At 41.7% G+C, this 22421-nt stretch overlaps 2 protein-coding genes across 4 annotated transcripts in view; one reads left to right on the top strand and one right to left on the bottom strand.

Moving 5' to 3' along the window:
• Positions 1 to 2678: 2678 nt before the first annotated feature.
• LOC109877357 (selenocysteine insertion sequence-binding protein 2) lies at positions 2679 to 13012 on the top strand. 3 transcript variants are annotated; one of them, XM_020469635.2, is made up of 18 exons: positions 2679 to 3171; positions 3785 to 3924; positions 4153 to 4345; positions 4470 to 4545; positions 6514 to 6737; positions 6831 to 6921; positions 7016 to 7140; positions 7312 to 7461; positions 8678 to 8785; positions 8888 to 8980; positions 9153 to 9285; positions 9462 to 9625; positions 9916 to 10069; positions 10204 to 10390; positions 10501 to 10721; positions 11003 to 11157; positions 11352 to 11526; positions 11824 to 13012. In XM_020469635.2, the coding sequence occupies exons 1-18, from the start codon at positions 3163 to 3165 to the stop codon at positions 11943 to 11945; spliced, it is 2520 nt and encodes an 839-aa protein (XP_020325224.1). In that variant the 5' UTR covers positions 2679 to 3162; the 3' UTR covers positions 11946 to 13012. The 3 variants fall into 3 exon arrangements, with proteins under 3 accessions (XP_020325224.1, XP_020325235.1, XP_020325231.1); XM_020469646.2 differs by having other exon boundaries at positions 2817 to 3171; positions 4503 to 4545; XM_020469642.2 differs by having other exon boundaries at positions 2817 to 3171; positions 7315 to 7461.
• prlrb (prolactin receptor b) overlaps positions 12999 to 22421 on the bottom strand; it is a 26209-nt gene continuing 16786 nt past the window's right edge. The window contains exons 7-9 of the mRNA XM_020469657.2: positions 14332 to 14428; positions 14155 to 14224; positions 12999 to 13979 (exon numbers count right to left, since the gene is read on the bottom strand). Coding sequence (XP_020325246.1) covers positions 13155 to 13979; positions 14155 to 14224; positions 14332 to 14428 — 992 coding nt within the window. The 3' untranslated portion in view covers positions 12999 to 13154. The remainder of the gene's footprint in view (positions 13980 to 14154; positions 14225 to 14331; positions 14429 to 22421) is intronic.

Below are 22421 nucleotides of genomic sequence, written 5' to 3'. Positions count from 1 at the left end.
CTTGTGTTGCCTTGCCCTTTATGCAATATACTCTTATTTACCACACAATGATCATGCAACATCCTCATTCCCACTGTAAAAATTCATGAAAACAAAAATGTTTGCTCTTAATTGGTGGTTAGATTTAAAATCACATTTTAGGAAGACCAATTGTAGAAATAGGGTTTATGACTGGCTGTAGTAACTAATGATACACGTACAGGTGAGGGCGCTGCTGTACCTGTTGGTCGGTCAAATAATGTAAACTTTACATATAAACTAGCTTCTGAGGCAGAGAGTACCACAGTATGAGTCTCAATACCCATAAAACATAGCGGTCAAACAAGGAAATGCAGTAGTTACAATTGTTTTTCCACCATTTATTTTTTTCCATAGGGGATTTTAGAAACACACCTGTAGGCTTACCATGGTGTGGCATTTTGAGGACTGTGTAAATCTCTCTAGGACAAGGTGACATGTCAATATATTTGCCTGTATTTACCCCACAAAAATGAAATGCTAATTAGCTGCTGATGTGACTATCATAAAGAACTACAAATGCCATGATGAACTGGACGAGGCTGCCGAATCGAGACAAAGGTAGTTAATCCAGAGATTCATATCTAAAGTTAGCTAAATGTAGTAATTATTAAATAGGCTACATTTCTTTTAAATTGACAATTCTGAGAACTGTCTTGTGCAGGTTTTAAATTGACACGATACCAGTTAGCCAAGTTGTCAGCTAGAGATAAAGTGCAGGAGCTTGCAGGGATTTGTAGTTTTGCATGAGTTATTTGGGTGTGCGAGACTTGACATCAGAAGAGTTACAGGGTGTGTTAAGTGGTGGTGTCCCATCCTTTCAGGTTGTTGCCCTGAGGAAGGACTAAATACATTTAAATAGTGGAGTAGAGTGGTATTTTTTTATGACTATTTATTTATTTTTATTTTTGAGAGTGTTGTATTACATGGTAGGGTATTTGTTTCATTTTTTTCAAGTAAAGTATAAGGGAGTTGTACTAGTAGGTGGCGGTAATGCAACATTTATTGGATGCCAACCACTGTTAAATCTCATTGAAGAATAATGTGTCTCAGTAAGGTTGGTTTCTTAGCGTTCATAGCAATGGTTATGAACTGTACCACAGAAATGGAATGTAAATCACCGAAAATAGATGTTGTGGTGGCAGCTGCAGAGTATTTAGGTGTACGAGATTTTACTGACAAGCGTTACAAGGTGCGTTGAACAATAGTGTCCCGGCCTGGTGTATAGTAAGAGAGTAGTGGAATAGTGGTGAGGTTTTAATTAATGGGTGTAGTGTTGGTTGGTACAATTTTTCTTCCCATTTCTTGTCACAAAGTGTAATGAATCCACACCAGAACAGTAGGTGGAAACACAGGACTAGATAAAATAAATAGGTAAATAGGGAGGCCGGGCTGACACTCCAGTACAGTAGGTGGTGGTGTATTCACCTTTCAGTTGGTTGCGATTCGCCAATACAACGAAGAAGAAGCTTGGGAGAAGCGTGAAATTGCGGCCTGCAATTCGGGGCGTTCGAACTCCTCGTTATACTTCCATTTTTAAGCAAGGATAGGTGGGAGGAGAAGGCGCTCCAATACAGCAGGTGGCGTTAATGCACAATAACGTTGGTGGCCAGCAGCCGATAAACCTTACAGAAGAACAATGCGTGGGCGATACCGGTCGACAGGAGCAGTGTTCGAATAGTCATACTAACCGTACAATTTGTGACGTAATTGAGTATATAGGATCATAGTATGTGTATAGTTAGTATGCCAAAAGTTCCCGGATGTCGTACTAAATTCCCCAAAATACGAAGTATACAAGCAGTGGACACCAAGACATCAGTAGCTTTATAATTGAACACATTTATGAAGATTTTACACTATTGTGGAGAGATGTAATGCTTTGGTTCTTTACCTACGATAGAAATAAGCTGAAACAATTTTATGTACTTAATTTCATTATTCTTTTGGCCAAATTTCATATTCACAAATGTACATTTACAAACAAAACACCACATTTTCTTAACTTACAAACATTTATTGAACTATATTTTAAGACAAGTAAATACTCTGCTAACAAAAAAAGCTGTTAGAATTATATGTGTATGTATGTCCCTTAAGGTCCTTATGTAATGTGATATTGTACCCCCTAGCCCAATTGTCCTTTGTATATTATTTATATATACTTGTGTTCCCACATGTACTTCCTGTATTGATTTGTTGTTAATAAAATAAAAATATATAAGCAGTGGACACTTTCCGTGCTTTTATGGACTATAATGCCGTTCACAAAATAGGCGTGGCTTTTCAGATTTTGAAGTAAATGACGGAAAATATGCAGCGGAAGTTCTACGAGGGCGGATACAAGTTCATTGCTTTAACTAATTATGACAAATGTTAAAATGTTGCGCAATGTAATAAAGTCATCACTTTTCAAATAAGTTACACGTTATGTTGGCTGACAATTTATTAGCTACGCTATGCTTTGAACCGCATAGAACTACAGCAGTATTTTATTTATATTTGTGTATTATTATTAATTGTTTTTGTTTGTCAGCAGTATGTAAGGGTATGTTAGCTACTGTTACAAGGTTAGTTGGCTACTAATACATCGAATTTACCAGGCAGTATATTAACTATATGCAATCTAACTACCCAGCGTTTATTGATTTGATTATTCACGTCATTCTTAGATAAGTAGTATAGTCGCAGTGCGTTCTCAATGGACATTGTTAATTCTGTCTGTCTACTCCGATATCAGAGCACTATTGTGTAACTGATTAATTTACGAACGTTCAATATGGCCGGTGTCAGTAAACGTCGGCAAAGAAACGTGATTAAATTGTTGTCAGCAGCAGAGTTCAGTCACCATCGCTCTAGATAACATGAAAACAGCCTACTAGCTCTGCTAGGGCATGTAGAATGGTCAGAGTGAGGAACGCCCAGAATTGCGGGCTGCAGTTGCACACTATTGAAGCTTGGTGCTACATCATGTGCACTCTGGGTGCTCAAATTGCCCACAGCTGACTTGCCTGAGAGTTGTGTTCAACCGATGTCATGCTATGTTTGTACAGTAACTGTGTAGTCAGCTAACTGTGTGCATATATATATATACACGACAGAAACATGACCATCTGACTTCAACGGGCAATCACGAAACAGGAGATGGACAAGGTAAGATTAAGGATGCAGTTTGTTATTGAGAACTGCCTATAGCTAGCCAAGCGAAGTAGCTAACTAGCTACATTCGCATGCTGAAACCAGGATGCTAGATAGCAACTGTTGTGTAATACTAAACTGCCATATGCCAGCCAGTTGTCTGTTTGTTTGATTGTGCATGACTATCATGAAATTCGACTTCGACGATTTTATTTCACGCCGAATGATTAACGTTATGTAGCTAGCTAGCTAAGATTGATAGTCGCTAGTACCGTTACATGTGCACGAGCTAGGCTAACCATAACAAACCAATTGAGCTTGAGTGGATGGGCTAGGTAGGCACTGACGCATTACTGTATCCCTGACTGGCGCACTACTGTATCCCTGACTGGCGCCACTAGCAATTGGAAGCCGAGATAGTTTTAACTGACTTGTTAAACTAACGTGTGTATTCGTGACGTTGCAGACCCAATGTCCTTGGCCATTGCACTTGTTGGCTTTGAAATTACTTCCCTTACCTGCTAGTGTTCACGTACACTTGTCGCTAACTTAGACATATCTTTCCTTGTTAGTTCAATTTCAATGTAATATTATTGGTTAATTTCTTATTTGCTTTGGTATATTGCAGCAGAGCAAATTGTCACCTGCAGTCCAGCCCTTTGTTCCAAAAGTCCAGCAAGAAGGGAGATTGGAGGCCCCTAAACAACTGACAACTTCACTGCCCCTGACACTACCAAACCCTTATCTGTTAGATCAAGGTTCTAGAAGGTAGGACTAATTCATTTATTGTGCCTTTTATTGTTTCCATACATTTCTCTAAAGCAAGTACTTGCCGGAGTTGGTGTAGGGTAGTGTGTTTTTAAATGGTAAACTATTTGGTATATTCTGTCATAGAGCAGGAACATAGCTATTTTGCCATTTGTCTTCAGTTTATTGCAGATTGCGTAGCTAACATGATTGTGGAGTGAACTCATTCATTTCTAAATCTCCATCCAGGCATCAGGCTGGTAAGTCTACTTCAGGTGAGGACTCGAGAAAGAGCCCCAGGCAGAGGCCATCAACCACAGATGGTATGCGAGAAGACGCACAGAGCAAGCATGGCTACATCAGCAGCCGTCGTACCAAAGGGACAACTGAAACCAGTGCATACACAGCTGGAGAACGACTCATACGTGATCAGCAGACAAAGGTCTGTTTAATTATACTGACCACTTTGAAACCAAACTAGAATATAGCTTAATACAAACAAATTTACTTTAATGTGTATTCATATATCTCAACTGACCCCCCCCCCCCCCCCCCCAACTTCACAGGCATCAAAATCTAATTCTGAGTCTGGTTCTCAGGACAATAACATGATCAGGACATCATTGGATGCACCAAGGAGAGGTAATCACACATGTTGCATATAACGCACACATATTTATAATGTTTTGTTAATGGTAGGTATCAATGTTCCCTCAAATTGTGCAACTTCCAGCGTGTGTTTACTGTGAACACTGAGGCTGTACCCGCTATAAGTTCGTTTCAGACAGTGGTCAAGTAGGCTACTGCGCCTTTTGATCATAATTTAGGCCTTCCAGGGTGGCCTACCATCAAAAAGAATGGAGAAAATGTATCCCATAACATTTTAACATTGAAAAAGCTGTTCTGTCATCCAGCCTACAGTAGCAACCAATGTGTGGTGTTTAATGTAGTCCTACATTCCATGAGACTTTTGAAAAACACATGTAGGGCTTGACAAGGTGACTGAAAATGTTGTTTGATGCAATAAACCACTTTACAAAATAAAATGCATTATTATTCCTATACTACTATTAGAGAATAAGACAAATTATGATACCCTCTGCCTATTGACTACTTCATTTATTCAAGACCGTCTCAAAATACTGCCCCTTTAAGACAAAAAAAGCTCTTTACCTGACTCGCTTTTCAAAGATGTCTAGAAATGTACTTGTGTTGTGCTCTTGTAGGAAGTAATCACTCCCCCATTGCTGACTACAAATGATCTATAACTGGGCTAATAACTCACTAACTAGCAAAGGATGTGAACAAATGTGCTCACGTGGCTACATGCAGCTCTCGCTTTGATCTCAAAACAAACGCATCTACACATGACCTCTCAACACAGGCCAGATCAAAGTGAAAGTGTAGTTAAACAGTGTAATTATTCCCTCCAAGGCAATCAAACAAGTGAAATTCAACGGCCCATACACGAGACGTATGTGGCAGGGTCTACAGGACTACAAAAAGAAAAGCTAGCATGTCACGCCCACGTCACGCTTCCAGACAAACTAAACACCTTCTTTGCCCTCTTTGAGGATAATACAGTGCCACCATCGTTGCCCGCTAACAACGACTAACCATCTCTGCAGCACTCCACTAATCAGACCTTTATGGTAGAGTGGCCAGACAGAAGCTACTCCTCAGTAAAAAGTTTGCCAAAGGGCAACTGAAGACTCAGTCTGTGAGACAAGATTTTCTGGTCTGATGAAACCAAGATGTAACTTTTTGGCCTAAATGCCAAGCATCACGTCTGGAGAAAACCTGGCACCATCCCTACGGTGAAGTACGATGGTCGCAGCATCATGCTGTGGGATTTAAAAAAAAAAAATGTTTTTTTTTGCGACAGGGACTGGAAGACTAGTCAGGATCGAGGGAAAGATGAGTGAAGCAAAGTGCAGAGATCCTTGATGAAAACCTGCTCCAGAGCAGTCAGGATCTCAGACTAGGGTGAAGGTTCACCTTCCAACAGGACAACAACCCTAAGCACACAGCCAAGACAACACAGGAGTGGCTTCGGGGACAAGTCTCGGAATGTCCTTGAGTGGCCCAGCCAGAGCCCGGACTTGAACCCGATCAAACATCTCTGGAGAGACCTGAAAATAGCTGTGTAGCAACACTCCCCATACAACCTGACAGAGCTTGAGAGGATCTACAGAGAAGAAGGGGAAAAACTCCCCAAATACAGGTGTGCCAAGCTTGTAACGTCATACCCAAGAAGACTCTATGCTCTAATTACTGCCAAAGTCCATTCAACAAAGTACTGAGTAGAGTCTGAGTACTTATATAAATGTTATATTTCTGTTTTTATTACATTTGAAAACATTTCTAAAAACCTGTTTTTGCTTTGTTATGGGGTATTATGCATTATGGGGTGTATTGTCTGTAGATTGAGGGGGAAAAAATATTTAAATAATTTTAGAATAAGGCTGTAACGTAACAAATTGTGGAAGAAGTGAAAAGAAGGAATTGTGGAAGAAGTCTGACTGCTTTCCGAATGCACTTTATATACTCTTCCATTTGCAAGAAACTTTTTTTTTCTTTAGTGTGGTGTGTTATTTGCTTTGTCTGCAGGGGGTTTTAGAGGGGCCAGATCTGCCCCAAAGTCATCAGAGAGATCTGAACCTGCCCAGTTGGATCTTGTCACGTTTGAGGTGAAAATGGCTGAATTCCCAGAGCTGGGTGGTTTGGCACCCGGCAGTCCTGCACCTCCTGCCCCACAGAAACCTGGAACCTGCTGGGGATCAGCCTCACCATCCCTCACCCCCCATCATCAGAGCTCAGTATCCACTAGTAAGGTAGGTCTACGGAGCTATAGCATGCTGTCATAATTTCATAAATTAGAAATAACATTCATCTTAAGAAATGCCATTTGATTTTTGGATCTGTAGACTACACCAGTAAGAAAAGGACAAAGACAGGACCCCAGTCGATGCACCACTTCCAGTGAAAATAGTGATGCATCCTTGACTATCGCACAAGGTACCGGACCTTTTTAAATTTAGCATTCAAAAGTAATGTAATGGTTTTTGCTGTATGCCATTAAGAAAATAATCAATGTACTTGACCCATTCAGGTCAGACTGTGGAGGCAGTTTCACAGAGCAGTGGCCTAGCAGTGACCTCCTGGGCCAATGTGGCCTCCCAGCCTCCAAAGAAAGTAATCCCCAAGAAAACGGTCAATAATGTCACTCCCTCCCAGGTACTGTGTGTGCTTGATGCAAATCCTACTGTACATCTCGATCTAGCTAAAGTGCCCCCTTGCTCTCAAACTGATATGTTTAAGCTTTGATGATTTACTGAGGTAGAAATTAAGTTGACCAACATTTTCACTTTTGAAGAGAATTTGACCTTTTGTCTTGTCCTTAATTAGAAGGAAACATCTGTGCAGCAAGAAGAACAAGCCTCCGAGAAGAAGAAGAAAGGGAAGAAGAAGAAGAAGAAATCCAAAATGCCGGGTGAAGTTGGAGCGTTAGAGGAGTCTGAGGACCTGGTCATTTATCAGGAGCCACCCAAGTTTGAGGTGCAATAAGTAACAGTGCACATGTACAAATACTAAGTTTATTAGGTACACCCATCTAGTACCGTGTCGGTCCCTCCTTTGCCTCCAGAACAGCCTAAATTCTTCAGAGGCATGGATTCTACAAGGTGTGGCGTTCGAGCGTAGCTCAATTGGTATCAAGGGTCCCAACCTGTGCCAGGAAAAAAATTCCCCACCATTACACCACCGTCATCAGCCTTTACCATTGACACCAGGCAGGATGGGCCCATAAAATTCATGCTGCTTATGCCAAATCATGACTCTGCCATTAGCATGACGCAACGGGAACCAGGATTTGTCGGATCAGGCAATGTTTTTCCACTCCTCCAGTGTTGGTGATCGTGTGCCCACTGGAGCCGCTTCTTTATTTAAGCTGATAAGAGTGGAACCTGTGTGGTCGTCTGCTGCAATAGCCCATCCGTGACAAAGACCGACAAGTCGTGTGTTTCGAGATGCTGTTCTGCACACCGCTGTTGTACTGCGCTGTTATTTGCCTGTGTTTGGCCTGCCTGTTAGCTTGCACGATTCTTGCCATTCTCTTCTTGCCATTCTCTTACCTCTCTCATCAACGAGATGTGCCGCTGACTGAATTTTTTTTTTTTTGTCACTCCATTCTCGGTACACTCTAGAAATAGTTGTTCTGAGATACTTGAACCGGTGCGCCTGGCACCGATGATCATACCACGCTCAGTCTCTTAGGTCAATTGTTTTGCCCATTCTAACATTCAATCGAACAGTAACTGAATGCCTCTGTCTGCTTGCATATAGCTGGCCACGTGACTCACTGTTGGTGCGAACTATTTTTGTGAACGGGGTGGTGTACCTGTTAAACTGGCCACAGTTCTATAGTTATGTTTTAATAATATGCTCAAAAGTGCTTTCCATTGTAAAGAGGGATATTTTAAATCACTTCAGGAGACCTCCCATTTTATTTAACCTACCTAGGGAAGTCAGTTGAGAACAAATGATTATTTACAATGATGGCCTACCCCTGCCAAACCCTCCCTTAACCCGGATGACGCTGTGCCAATTGTGCGCTGCCTATTTTTAAGAAATCAAATGTATTTATTAATAGAGCCCCTTTTACAACAGTAGTTGCTACAGTGTTTATACAGAAACTGAGCCTAAAACCCTACACTAATTATATTTAGTATCAAATCAATTGAATTTATTTGTTGACTGTTTATTTTCCTCCTAGGATGAAGAAGAGTTTCCAGACTTGTCTCTGGCCTTCGCTGGTTTAACCAGAGTGCAAGGCCACAACTCAGTAGTGTTGAGCAACATGGCAAAACTAGTCAACAAGGAGGTAGGGAATTAACATTACTCTTGAAAATACAAACCAGAAGCATTATAAATGAAATTACAACTTAATTTAATCAATACACATACATTTTTATTTCTGGTAAAGGAGGGTCACAGAGTAGGAACAGGACTCCAGCCAGGTGACCAAGACAAAGCCACAGCAGGAAAAGCTCTCCCTTCAGAGACAAAGAAGGGACAGGTCAGCATTGAACTTTACTCATGATTTATAGGAAAATATTGAAATCTGATTCAGGCTGGCTTATTCTGTACAGACACTGTTCATGATGTTAGAAGAGCAGAAAGTCAACCTCCGTTGTTGTGTAACTTTGTCCAAATGGTTATTCTTGTAAATGATGAAACCTTTTCATCAGAAAGCTGAGAAGACCAGTGGGAAAAAGAGCAAAGTCCCTGTGCAGCTGGATATTGGGAATATGTTGGCGGTTCTGGAGAAGAAACAGCAAACTCAGAAAGACAAGCAGGACACCAAAGGGGTTATCCTCTCAGGTTATATTACAGCAGAAAAAAACTTCAGTCAATTTTTTTTTTTTTTTTTACTCATGGAACTTTTAAATGAAAAGTGCTTGAAAAATAGCATTGATGATGATACAATGCGTACACATTGCTACCCACGTTTTGCATCATGCTATTCTAACATATCTTCGACATTTGTTACTATGTAGTTGGTGGGTCGCTACCTGTCGGCCATAAGAACGCACTAATCCAGAAGAAACCATTGACACAGGATAAGATAGCCCACAACCCCTTGGACTCGACCAGCCCTCTGGTAAAGAAGGGCAAGCAGAGAGAGGTTCCCAAAGCTAAGAAACCCACACCGCTGAAAAGGGTGAGTCTCTCAGACCCCAGCTATCTGGAAATATGTATGGACTGTGTTATCATTCCCTAGCTTGGATTTACTCTGCCTTTCTTTACTCCCAAAAACATTTTCTGTGATGATTAAATGTTTTTACCCTATTGAATGCGTTGCTGAATGGTGCACTGCTATTGGATGAGATCATGCTTGATAAGCCTTACTTTAGCATGCATTTTAGACCAATCTGTCTTTAAATACGTTTTTATAGTCCCGTACTCTACTGCCACCCTTTACCAGTATTGTTTTGTCTGTTCAATCTGCAGGTGATTCTCAAGGAGAGGGAAGACAGGAAACAGAACCGTTTGCTGGAGGAGCGGGCACTGCCCCCTTCAAGTGAAGAATCCAAGATGGCCGGCGACATGACAGAGGAGCTGTGTGAGGCCATCGGCATAGACCAGGACCAGCGTGACTCTACAGGTCAGACAGAACTTCACTTCATAATTTTTAGAGTAGAAAATGTACTTGGTGTAAGTATTTCTGACTAAGTGTAAGAGGTAATGTGTGTGTGTGTGTGTGTGTGTGTGTGTGTGTGTGTGCGTGTGATACTTCAGATGTAAGCAGCAGCCCTACTAGCCCCTCTGTGCTTGAGGAGCAGTCAGAAGTACATGGGGAGACTGAGGGGGACACTGAGGAGGAGACTGAGAAGGAGACGGAGGAGACTGAAGAGCCAACCAACCAGTCTCAGCCACAGCCCTGCCCTCCCTTTCGACCCAAAATCCACAGCAGGAAATTCAGAGAGTAAGCCATCATGGTTTCCATTTCTTACACTGACAAGATAAGATTCTAAACATATACTCTTAACCATACTGGATGACACACACACACACCATTTAAATATTGTCTCCCAGTTACTGCAGCCAGGTGCTGAGTAAAGATGTGGACGAGTGTGTGACCAACCTGCTGAAAGAGCTGGTGCGCTTCCAGGACCGGCTGTACCAGAAAGACCCTATGAAGGCCCGCATGAAGAGACGTCTGGTCATGGGCCTCCGGGAGGTCCTCAAACACCTCAAACTCAGGAAGGTCAAGTGTGTTGTCATCTCCCCCAACTGTGAACGGATCCAATCTAAAGGTACAGTATACTCACTAGACTTAACTTCTACAACCTGGGTTTCCTGTGTTGACTGAGATTCCAGGGGCATTATCTCACCATTGTCTCTTTAGAATTGTTGCTTTTCATTGTGTTTATTGTACACGCAAGAGCAAAATGACAATACCCAGTCCTTGTAATGTAAGTAGATGTTTTTTTATTTTTATGTTTATCCAAAGTAGGTGAAATGAACTTCATGTTTTGCCCTTTTTTCAGTGTTTACAGTGCACAATGCTAAGGATCATGTATTCCCTCTTCCACAGGCGGTCTGGATGAAGCTCTCCACACCATCATTGACACCTGTCGGGAGCAGGGCGTTCCCTTTGTGTTTGCTCTCTCCAGGAAGGCCCTGGGCCGGTGTGTCAACAAAGCTGTGCCTGTCAGCCTTGTGGGCATCTTCAACTACGATGGAGCACAGGTATGGGCATTCAATAAAACTGGAGGCTTAGTAAGTGCTGCTGGACATTTTTGTTTAGTCTTAATGATACAATGTTGGAGACTTTAGTCACGTATTGCATGATACAAACCAGAGACTAAGAAGATCATTGTTCTCTTGAAACTGTTAAGTGGTGCGTGCATGGATGTGGTTACGGTTTGTCTTTGATTCTACAGGACCATTACCACAAAATGATTGAACTGTCGTCAGAGGCGAGGAGAGCTTATGAGGTGATGATAGAAAACTTGGAGTTGACATCACAAGGAGAACAAGAGAACCAAGCGGATCAGCTATGCACTGGGCCACTGCCATCTCCACCAGCCTGCTCAGAAACAGAGGAGCCAGAGTACAGTAAGCGAACAAGTTCCATTCACTGACTGTCAAAAGCAATTTACATTACACTAAATACTTGTGTGGAATCTCCTTCAAACATTTCCCTAGGTTAATTTCCATTTAGCTACATTCCTTGGCGATGCATGGGTGGCCTGATCTGGGCTTAGAACAGTTAGTGTAAATTGTGTCTTAGGCTGATAAGAAAAACAGGTATTTACCAAGCCTGTTTCTGTGCTTAGTTTATGTAAGGTGGGGTACTAACTGAATGAAGGACTGCTCGATGATTTTGTTTTCTCTAAATCCCTCTTTCCTCAGTAAAACTGTGGAAGAAAATGCTGGAGAAGGAATGCAATCACAAGTTTTTAAACTTTGAGGAGCAGTTTAGCTCTGTCCCCAGGGCCAGTGACTGTAAAGAACAGATGGATGAGAAGAGTTGATGATGGAGACTGTGCCTAAAAACCCACTTGATGCCAGCGCTGACTGTCAGTCCTGAAGGAAATACTTGATGGCACACTATAGCACGATTAACCCCCTGATGTTGCATCCCAAATGGCACCCTATTCCTTATATAGTGCTATATTTTCTTTGACCGAGCCCTATGAGTGCTAGGTTAGGGAATATTGTCCCATTTCAGATGCTGACAGATCAAAATTGATCTATTTCCTGGGACCAAACCAATCACTAGAAGTGACCCTTCAGCATGTATTTACACTGCTCCATGATGACAGGTTTATTTACCTAATGTGCCTATATAAAATAGAATCAAAGTATACTTTATCTGTGAATGTTAGATGAGCGACATGACCTCAAGATGTCCACAGTAGTTTTTTTTTCTGAAAAGGTTTTGTTTTCTTGTGTTCAAATTAGGCATATTATTTCCTTTGTCAATCATGTGTGTACTTACTGTATAAGGTTGAGTTTCAGTGATTGTTTCTTTGAGGCTACACCAGTTAACAAATGTCTGCTGTCATATACACTGATATGAACTTTGGTCTTTGACATAAGCCGAACAATAAAATTATTATTTTATTCTTAAGAGACAATGTTTTGTCTTTAAATAATTGTCAATACCTAATGAAGGTTATAATTTTGTCAATTTACTTTGTTACATTCATGTGCAATACTTTAATAGTATTTTTAAAATTGTTAAATGTCTTTTATAACAGATATTAAAATAATTATGGTTCAGTGATCAATAATGATCTGAAGTGATGTATATTGTATTTTTGATGTATATTGTTTTTCCATTCTATTCCTTCAGATGCATCATTTTGAATGTGGCTGCAGTGTCAATGCAGTAAAACTGCCCCCAAATCAAAATGATCAAAGCTGTTCAACGAATTAGTTATTCTTGTTTTAAGCAATTACAATGAAAAATCTTATTCAACATTCATCTAATGTCTTAACTCTTGAATATGGATAGTTAAGTGAGTTTGCTTGTTATGCTTTGTGTGTAACCTGTGGTGAGTGTTTTAATCTCAAGAAATATATTAATCAGAAAATACCATATTTATTGGCTCACTGTATACAGTACATACAAAAACAATATCCTGAGCAACATGATATAGTCAATTCTCTTGTCAGTGAAAATGTCACAATCCTGAGTATTTAATTTTTTTGCTACATTGGAATGTCATTTCAGACAATTACATTTTTATAAAGTGTGTGACAGGCTCCACATAACCATTAGATCCTATATGCACTCCCTCTTTTGCAGGCACTGTCATATTAGGTTTACATGGCTTCTGTTGGAGACATTTCTCTGATTGATTGCCTCCTACCTTACAGGAAGTGCAATTGAGGGGGACCGTTTCTCTCTTGAGCAGCACTACATTATCATTCTCCACCACACTCACTTTGCTATAGTCCTCCTGCCTCTTATCCATCTTAGGTACAAGCACCTGTAGGCCTATGCTCTTTGTCCACCTCTGAACCTCCACACAACCAATGGCCTTCGAGGGAGTCACATTATTCTGTGATGACAAATGTTTGTCATCACAGTTTGATTGGCTCTTGACCACTGTTTCCCTGTAGTCTAGATGTCTGGCTAAGCTGTCCCAGAGATCTTTATGATGGCTTAAGGATCGATACTTGCTGGAAACAGGCGCTTGCTTTGGCGTTTCAGTAACATTGTTGAATGGCTTCTTCTGAGGATATGGGTGAGATGTAATGTCAGTGGACAGGCTCTTGGTCTTCCTGAAAGTAGATTCAAGCCCCTCAGAATAACCCTGTTCCACCGTCTCTCTGCCTCCAACTTTTACTTCTTTATTATTAGCCTCCATCAAAAGGCTGTGGTCATAGCAACCATGATCTATGGAGTTATTTGTCCTTGTTTGTCCATTCTGAAGATCTGGTGTCACCTGTTCACTATCAAACACCAGCAGATAGTCCACCTGCTGGTCCTTAGTGGCTATGGTGGGAGGAAAGCCCTGGTTGATCAGAGAGCTTAAAATGTCCTCGGACCGCCCACTCTGGAAGAGAGTTGCATAAGATGAACAACACTGGAAGAGGGAAATATTAACATGTAGACCTGCATGTCTAAATTCTCTGAATAATTTTTGTGTGTGTGTTTCTGTGATGTCTGGTGGTTGGGAGAAGAGCAAAAGAAGAATTTAGTATAAGATGGACAAGTATATTGCACTTTACCTTCAGGAGTTGTGTATCTAGTCCTGATATCTTTGGACCAGGAACAGGAGGCAGAAGACAATGCTTCACACTGGGACAAAAAAAATATATAGTTTTTATTTTACTCACAATTTGAATATATTATGGATCGTTTGAAAATAAAACTTTTAAAATATTCTGTTTAAGGAAAATATATACTATTTTCTCTTCATGGCCAGGGTGAAGGTAACAAGCAGGATTATAAAAGCAGAAAAGACGGTGACCACAATCCAGATCGATCGCTCCTTCAGAAAGTCTACAAACACACACATGGGAGAGAACCGCTTCAGAATGAATTTCAAATGCATACTGTATATCAGGGTTGCGTTCAATTCAGATGTAATCGAGAATGCCTCATGAATTCCAATTCAATTATTCAGTTTTAATTGAAGTAGTAAACAGGATACAGAATCAAAATTTTAATTAAAGGAAATAGAATTTAATTCAGTGAAATTCAAATGCCTATTCTATTCTATATAAGGTGCAATCTACACAAATATACTTCTTGTACATAAAACATCAAACATGTCATTATATACAATACCAGTCAAAAGTTTGGACACACCTACTCCTTCAAGGGTTTTTCTTTATTTTGACTAATTTCTACATTGTAGAATAATAGTGAAGACATCAAAACTATTAAATAACACATATGGAATCATGTAGTAACCAACAAAGTGTTACACAAACATAGCCTGTTTACTTTGTTTAGATATTGAAATCAAGTAGCTGACCTCTTGGCATTCTCTCAACCAGCTTCATGAGGTAGTCACCTGGAATGCATTTCAATTAACAGGTATGCCTTGATAAAAGTTAATTTGTGGAATTTCTTTCCTTATTAATGCGCTGGCTCTCATGAGGACCACCACAGGAAAGGAAGACTCAGAGTTACCTCTGCTTCAGAGGATAAGTTCATTAGACTTACCAGCCTCAGAAATTGCAGTCATAATAAATGCTTCACAGAGTTCAAGTAATAGACATATCTCAACATCAACTGTTCAGATGAGACTGCATGAATCAGGCCTTCATGGTCGAATTGCTGCAAAGAAACCACTACTAAAGGACACCAATAATAAGAAGAGACTTGCTTGGGTCAAGAAACACGAACAATGGACATTAGGCTGCTGAAAATCTGTCCTTTGGTCTGATGAGTCCAAATGTGAGATTTTTGGTTCCAACTGCTGTGTCTTTGTGAGCCGCAGAATAGGTGAACAGATGATCTCTGCATGTATGGTTTCCACCGTGAAGCATGGAGGAAGTGTGATGGTGCTTTTCTGGTGACACTCAGTGATTTATTTAGAATTTAAGGCACACTTAACCAGCATGGCTACTACAGCATTCGGCAGCGATACGCCATCCCATCTGGTTTGTGCTTAATGGGACTATCATTTGTTTTTCAACAGGACAATGACCCAACATACCTCCAGGCTGTGTAAGGGCTATTTGACCAAGAAGGAGAGTGATGGAGTGCTGCATCAGATGACCTGGTCTCCGCAATCACCCGACCTCAACCCAATTGAGATGGTTTGGCATAAGTTGGACAGAGTGAATGAAAACCAGCCAACAAGTGCTCAGCATATGTCTCAGCCTCCAGTATTTATGCTGCAGTAGTTTATGTGTCGGGGGGCTGGGGTCAGTTTGTTATATCTGGAGTACTTCTCCTGTCCTATTCGGTGTCCTGTGTGAATCTAAGTGTGCGTTCTCTAATTCTCTCCTTCTCTCTTTCTTTCTCTCTCTCGGAGGACCTGAGCCCTAGGACCATGCCCCAGGACTACCTGACATGATGACTCCTTGCTGTCCCCAGTCCACCTGGCCATGCTGCTGTTCCAGTTTCAACTGACCTGAGCCCTAGGACCATGCCCCAGGACTACCTGACATGATGACTCCTTGCTGTCCCCAGTCCACCTGGCCATGCTGCTGCTCCAGTTTCAACTTCCACCTGACTGTGCTGCTGCTCCAGTTTCAACTGTTCTGCCTTATTATTATTCGACCATGCTGGTCATTTATGAACATTTGAACATCTTGGCCATGTTCTGTTATAATCTCCACCCGGCACAGCCAGAAGAGGACTGGCCACCCCACATAGCCTGGTTCCTCTCTAGGTTTCTTCCTAGGTATTGGCCTTTCTAGGGAGTTTTTCCTAGCCACCGTGCTTCTACACGTGCATTGCTTGCTGTTTGGGGTTTTAGGCTGGGTTTCTGTACAGCACTTTGAGATATCAGCTGATGTACAAAGGGCTATATAAATAAATTTGATTTGATTTGATATGTGGGAACTCCTTCAAGACTGTTGGAAAAGGATTCCACGTGAAGCTGGTTGAGAGAATGCCAAGAATGTGCAAAGCTGTCATCAAGGCAAAGGGTGGCTACTAATATATTCAGATTTGTTTAACACTTTTTTGGTTACTACATGACTCCATATGTGTCATTTCATAGTTTTAATGTCTTCACTATTATTCTAAAATGTAGAAAATATTAAAAATAAAAACCCTTGAATGAGTAGGTGTGTCCAAACGTTTGACTGGTACTGTATATGCATATAAAATATTGTTGAAACATTTGATTTTCAGGACAAACCATTACATTTAATGATTAAGAATAACAAAACCTGTATACAAATATTATATTTAATTAATCACCTAAATCTTGCCAGAATGCATTAGTTTAACCCTCAAGTTGACCATAAAGCCTTCAAAAAGAAGCCAAACAAAAAAAAAGGTTGGTGGAAATATAATTGGCTACTCTAAGCACTAAGGTTAAAAGAGTATATAAACATTGTTTTCAGGGGAAAATGATATGGATCTGGAAGTGTGACCTGTCAGATTCAATGAAACTCTCATGTTTAATGATTTTGTGGAGTTTCTTTGAATTGCACTGAATTACATTTTACATCCTGTCACTCAAACTAAAATAAAAAATTGGACATCATGTGGGGTGTGGACAATTAAATTATAATTGAATGGGAGAGGGTTTACGTACACACCTGGTGCTCTAATTGATGAAGTATGTCGCGGAACAAGAGTCGACGAACAGATTTAGTTCGGTCAGTCGTCCTGATGAGTCCTTCCCAGCTTCTAGTTTAAAGATTTGGCTCGAAACTTCAGGGATAATTAAAAACTTGTCTGCCGGAGTTGGGACTTGCGAGTTTGTTCAGAAGTAATTGTAATTTTTTATTTACAAAAATGTAGAGGTTAATGCCATAGTTCTACATTTACTGTGAATATCGCTACAATACATATGCTTTAGCTGTCTCCTTACTGCGAAAGCGAAGGACGCTGTTGTGTTACCGGCTTGCAGTGCATACTCTGCCCATTGAGCAGTAAACTATATAACGGTGACATCCAGTCTGTTACTAGTACCCAATACCAATACTACAAGTTATTTCTTGTGAAGGCTGTTATCCTTCTCGAAATCAAATCAAATGGGATGGAAAAAAATTGGCCACTTTAACTAACACCGCCGACATGTGATACAGCTTCCCAGTGGGAAGCAACTTCGGCCCAGTGGGAAGCTACTCACGTCGGCTAGTACTAGCCTCTTCGGTCACCCGAAGCAAACAGGCTAGCAACACCCTTGCACTGGTCATTCGCAAGGGCTTGTCCTTATGTTAACTAATTGGCATGTCAAGAGGACATCCAGATGGTGACCAATACTACAATTGATTTCTCCCTCACCCATCCAAATTAACGACTTTCTTTTACAGGTTTTAACTAGGGCAATGCTGCTGCCGTTGCCAGCTAGCCAGAATAAACTATACTGAATAAAAATATGAATGCAACATGTAAAGTGTTGGTCCCATGTTTCATAAGCAGAAATAAAGGATCCCAGAAATGTACCAATATGCACAAAACGCTTATTTCTCTTGTACCATACCAAGAAGCTGATTATACAGCATGATCATTACACAGGTGCACCTTGTGCTGGGGACAATAAAAGGCCACTCTAAAATGTACAGTTTTGTCACAACACAATGCCACAGATGTCTCAAGTTTTGAGGGAGTGTGCAATTGGCATGCTGACTGCAGGAATATCCACCAGAGCTGTTGCTTCCATAAGCCACCGCCAATGTTGTGTACAGAATTTGGCAGTACGTCCAACCGGACAAATAAAACGCAGCCCACTTGTAAACACGCCCGCCCAGGACCTCCGCATCTGGCTTCTTCACATGCGGGATCGTCTGAGACCAGCCACCGGGGCAGCTGATGAAACTGAAGAGTATTTCTGTCTGTAATAAAGCCCTTAAGTTGGGAAAAACAAATTCTGATTGGCTGCGCCTGCCTCCCCAGTGGGTGGACCTATGCCATCCCAGGCCCACCCATGTCCTCAACCCTGCCAAGTCATAAGAAATTCATAGAGCGTCATTTATTTATTTAAATGTGCTGATTTCCTAATATGAACTGTAACTCAGTAAAATCTTGAAATTGTTGCATGTTGCGTTTATATTTCTGTTCAGTATATCTTGCTGGGAGGGGCTCATCAGGATGACTGTGTCGTGTCTTTGGCTTCATTCAATTGAAGACTTATTGTATCAAATCAATTCTCTGTAATTATTATTACGTGATTAAACTAATCATGTAAATGTAATTAACTAGGAAGTCGGGGAACCAAGGAAAATCTTCAGATTAAAGTTATAATTTTCCTAATATAACTCTTCAGATATTTTAATATCTGATCAATTAGTCTTCTAATTAATTAATTATTCTTTACCTCACGTTAGTCTCATTCCAAACGTCGTAAATTGTTGGTTATCTGCACGAACCCAGCCTTTACTATGAATCATCCATACACCAATTGTCTTAATCATTTATTTACTAACTAACTAAATAATCACAGAAATGCATAAACAATCAAACAGTAGATATGGTTACAAGGAAATGATAGGGGAGGTTCCCTAGTGGGCTAAGCCGATATGGCGGCTTGGTGGTGGACAACGGGAAGTGGGTATGGACTGAGAAGGGCGGGAATTACAAGCGTCACTACACAGTTGATAATTATATTGATTGAAATGCTAATCCTTTGCACATGAACGCTCACTCAGTAATTGCAATCAATACATATTGACACTCAGTGTGTCGTCGTGATCTCTGTTGGAAAGTTCATCCGCCAGTCTCTCTCTGCTCCCATGAAGTCTCTCATGGTTAGAATGTATACTTCAGAGTCCCATTCAGAAATGTTCTTATAGAATAGATGTTTCGGCGGTTGTTGGTCTTCGCATTCCAGGTCGACATAATTCCTAGCTGCAGACTAGTAATTAGTATTAAAGATTTGCTCTTATTCTGTGGGTATCGATAGTCTCAGAGTGGAACCATTTCCACCCGTGTAGCCAATGCCAATGGTTTGGTTAGGAATTCAACAACCATTACACCCTTAGCTTATACTGAGGTTTTTGTGGTCTCTACTCAAACCTTCACCCCCTCTGTGATCGAGGTACACATGGCCTAAAGAGGATTTCTCCAGGTGGGGTTTTTATTCGGAACAGTAGAAAAGGGCTGTCCTATGAGCCAGATCATGTCTGTGCTCACGGGGCGGGCCAATGACTTTGTTAAACTTTGAAGGGAATACAACTCTCTCACATTAATGGTTCAAAATCACATTACATAATTTCACAAATAGTTTCATCTTTACTCATTAATTTGAAAAATAATTAGATGCAAACCTCATAACGGAGGCTCCTGTATAAACAGAGTTATGATAATGTGGCTGTATTGTCTTTCAACGAGGTCACAACATGCAACAAAACGGACCGGTCGTAGCTGGCTCCTCCACCGACCGCTTACACATTCTCCAAAACATGGATATTGTTCAGTTCTCAAGTTCTGTGATGTAGAATAAGTTCCTTTGTTCTACTGTGAAACTCTCTCTTTATACTGCCTGGCCATGAGGAGAGAGTCTCCTCTAGGAATTTGCGACCTGAGATAACAGAACCTGGGTGTAGGGGGAAGAGAGAGGGGGATGGTACTCGCTATACCCAAAGAGGGCCACATCATGACAACTGACTGAACCAAATCCATTCGTCTCCACTTGACTCTCAGCTGCGCAACATACAATTTGGGCACCAGGTGTGCAGGTCAGCTGTAACGGATTACATTTACGTTACTTTCTAAACGAGATCCAAACCATGCACCTTGGGACCGTGTCAGCGTGCACTGCTCCCGGCCCGCCACAGGAGTCGCTAGTGTGCAATGGGAAAAGGACATCCCTGCCGGGCAAACCCTCCCCGAACCTGGACGACGCTGGGCCATTTGTGCGCCGCCCCATGGGTCTCCCGGTCGCAGCTGGCTGCGACTTGAACACAGAATCTCTAGTGGTACAGCTAGCACTGTAATGCAGTGCTTTAGACCACTGCACCACTCGGGAGGCCCACGCGTACTCAGGCTGACTGGATCTCGTTCAGGCAAATTACAAATAAGTGCACTCAGGCTATCCGGAAGGCCAAAGTTTGTTACTTTAAGGACCACTTCTCTCTGTGGGTCTAACCCCAAGAAATTCTGGAAAACAGTTAAAGACCTGGAGAATAAACCCTCCTCCTCACAGCTGCCCATGTCCCTTAATGTTGATGATGTGGTTGTTACAAGGAGCACATGGCTGAGGTCTTTAAATCACCACTTCATTAAGTCAGGAGTCCTATTTGACTCAGCCATGCCTCATTGCCCGTCCAACATTTCCTCATCTCCCACCCCTTCTAATGCAACTAGCTCTGATGCTCCTCCCTCCCCTTCCCCACTACAAAGTTTCTCCCTGCAGGCAGTCACTGAGTCGAAGGTGATAAAGGACCTCCTTAAACTTGACCCCAAAAAACAATATCTGGGTCAGATGGTTTGGATAGTTTCTTCTTTAAGGTTGCAGGCCGTAACATCGCCAAGACTGTATCTCACCTTTTTAACCTTTCTCTCCTCTCTGGGGAAGTTCCCATTGCTTGGAAGGCAGCCATGGTGCGTCCTCTATTTAAAAAGGGAAAGATCATGCTGATCCTAACTGTTATAGGCCTATTTCTATTTTGCCCTGTTAATCAAAAGTGTTGGAAAAACATGTCAATTGTCAACTGACTGGCTTTTTTATGTCTATAGTATTCTCTCTGGTATGCAATCTAGTTTCTGCTCAGGTTATGGATGTGTCACTGCAACCTTAAAGGTCCTAAAGGATGTCACCATTACCCTTGATTCTAAGCAATGTTGTGCTGATATTTTTATTGACTTGGCCAAAGTTTTTGCTACAGTAAACCTTTCCATTCTTTTGGGCCGGCTAAGGAGTATTGCTGTCTCTGAGGGGTCTTTGGCCTGGTCTGCTAACTACCTCTATCAAAGTCTCAAAGGGAGTACCCAAAGTCTCGGTCCTAGGCCCCCTACGCACTTCTCAATTTGCATCAACAACATAGTACAGGCAGTAGGAAGCACTCTCATCCATTTATATGCAGATGATAAAGTCTTACTCTGCTGGCCCTCCCTGAATTTTGTGTTAAACACTCTACAACAAAGCTTTCTTAGTGTCCAACAAGCTCTCTGCCCTTAACCATGTTCTGAACATGTCCATAACAAAGGTCATGTGGTTTGGTAAGAAGAATGCCCCTCTCCCCACCAGTGTGATTACTGCCTCTGAGGGTTTAGAGCTTGAGGTAGTCACCTCATACAAGTACTTGGGAGTATGGCTAGATGGTACACTGTCCTTCTCTCAGCACATAGCAAAGCTGCAGGCTATGGGCCTCCCGTATAGTGCAGCGGTCTAGAGCACAGCATCGCAGTGCTGAAGCATCACTACAGACCCAGGTTCGATCCCAGGCTGGGTTGCAGCCGGCCACGAACATAAGAGACCCATGAGGTGGCGCACAATTGGCCCAGCGTCGTCCGGTTTAGGGGAGGGTTTGGCCGGCTGGGATGTCCTTGTTGGCTGGGATGTCCTCGTGCTCTTGTGGTGGGCTGGGTGCATGCACGCTGACTTCGGTCGCCAGTTGTGTTTTCTTCCAACACATTAGTGCGGCTGGCTTCCGAGTTAAGCGAGCAGTGAGTCAAGAAGCAGTGCGGCTTTGCAGGGTCGTGTTTCGAAGGACGCATGGCTCCTGACCTTCACCTCTCCAGAGTCTGTACGAGAGTTGCAGCGATGGGAAAAGACTAACTACCAATTGGAATTAACAAAATTGTGGAGAAAAAGGGGTAAAAAGTACAACATAAAATATACATAAACATAAAAGCTGCAGGCTAAGGTTAAATCTAGACTTGGTTTCCTCTATCGTAATCGCTCCTCTTTCACCCCAGC

Source organism: Oncorhynchus kisutch, linkage group LG3, assembly GCF_002021735.2.
Source record: "Oncorhynchus kisutch isolate 150728-3 linkage group LG3, Okis_V2, whole genome shotgun sequence".
Lineage (NCBI taxonomy): Eukaryota > Metazoa > Chordata > Actinopteri > Salmoniformes > Salmonidae > Oncorhynchus > Oncorhynchus kisutch.
Note: the sequence above shows the minus strand (reverse complement) of the source record. Positions and strands in the feature narration are given on the sequence as shown.

Excerpts from the sequence above, each read along its gene's own strand:
- LOC109877357 (XM_020469635.2), top strand. Across the intron at positions 9,626-9,915 it reads AACCCACACCGCTGAAAAGG|GTGATTCTCAAGGAGAGGGA; the intron begins GTGAGTCTCTCA and ends TTCAATCTGCAG. Across the intron at positions 10,070-10,203 it reads GGACCAGCGTGACTCTACAG|ATGTAAGCAGCAGCCCTACT; the intron begins GTCAGACAGAAC and ends GTGATACTTCAG.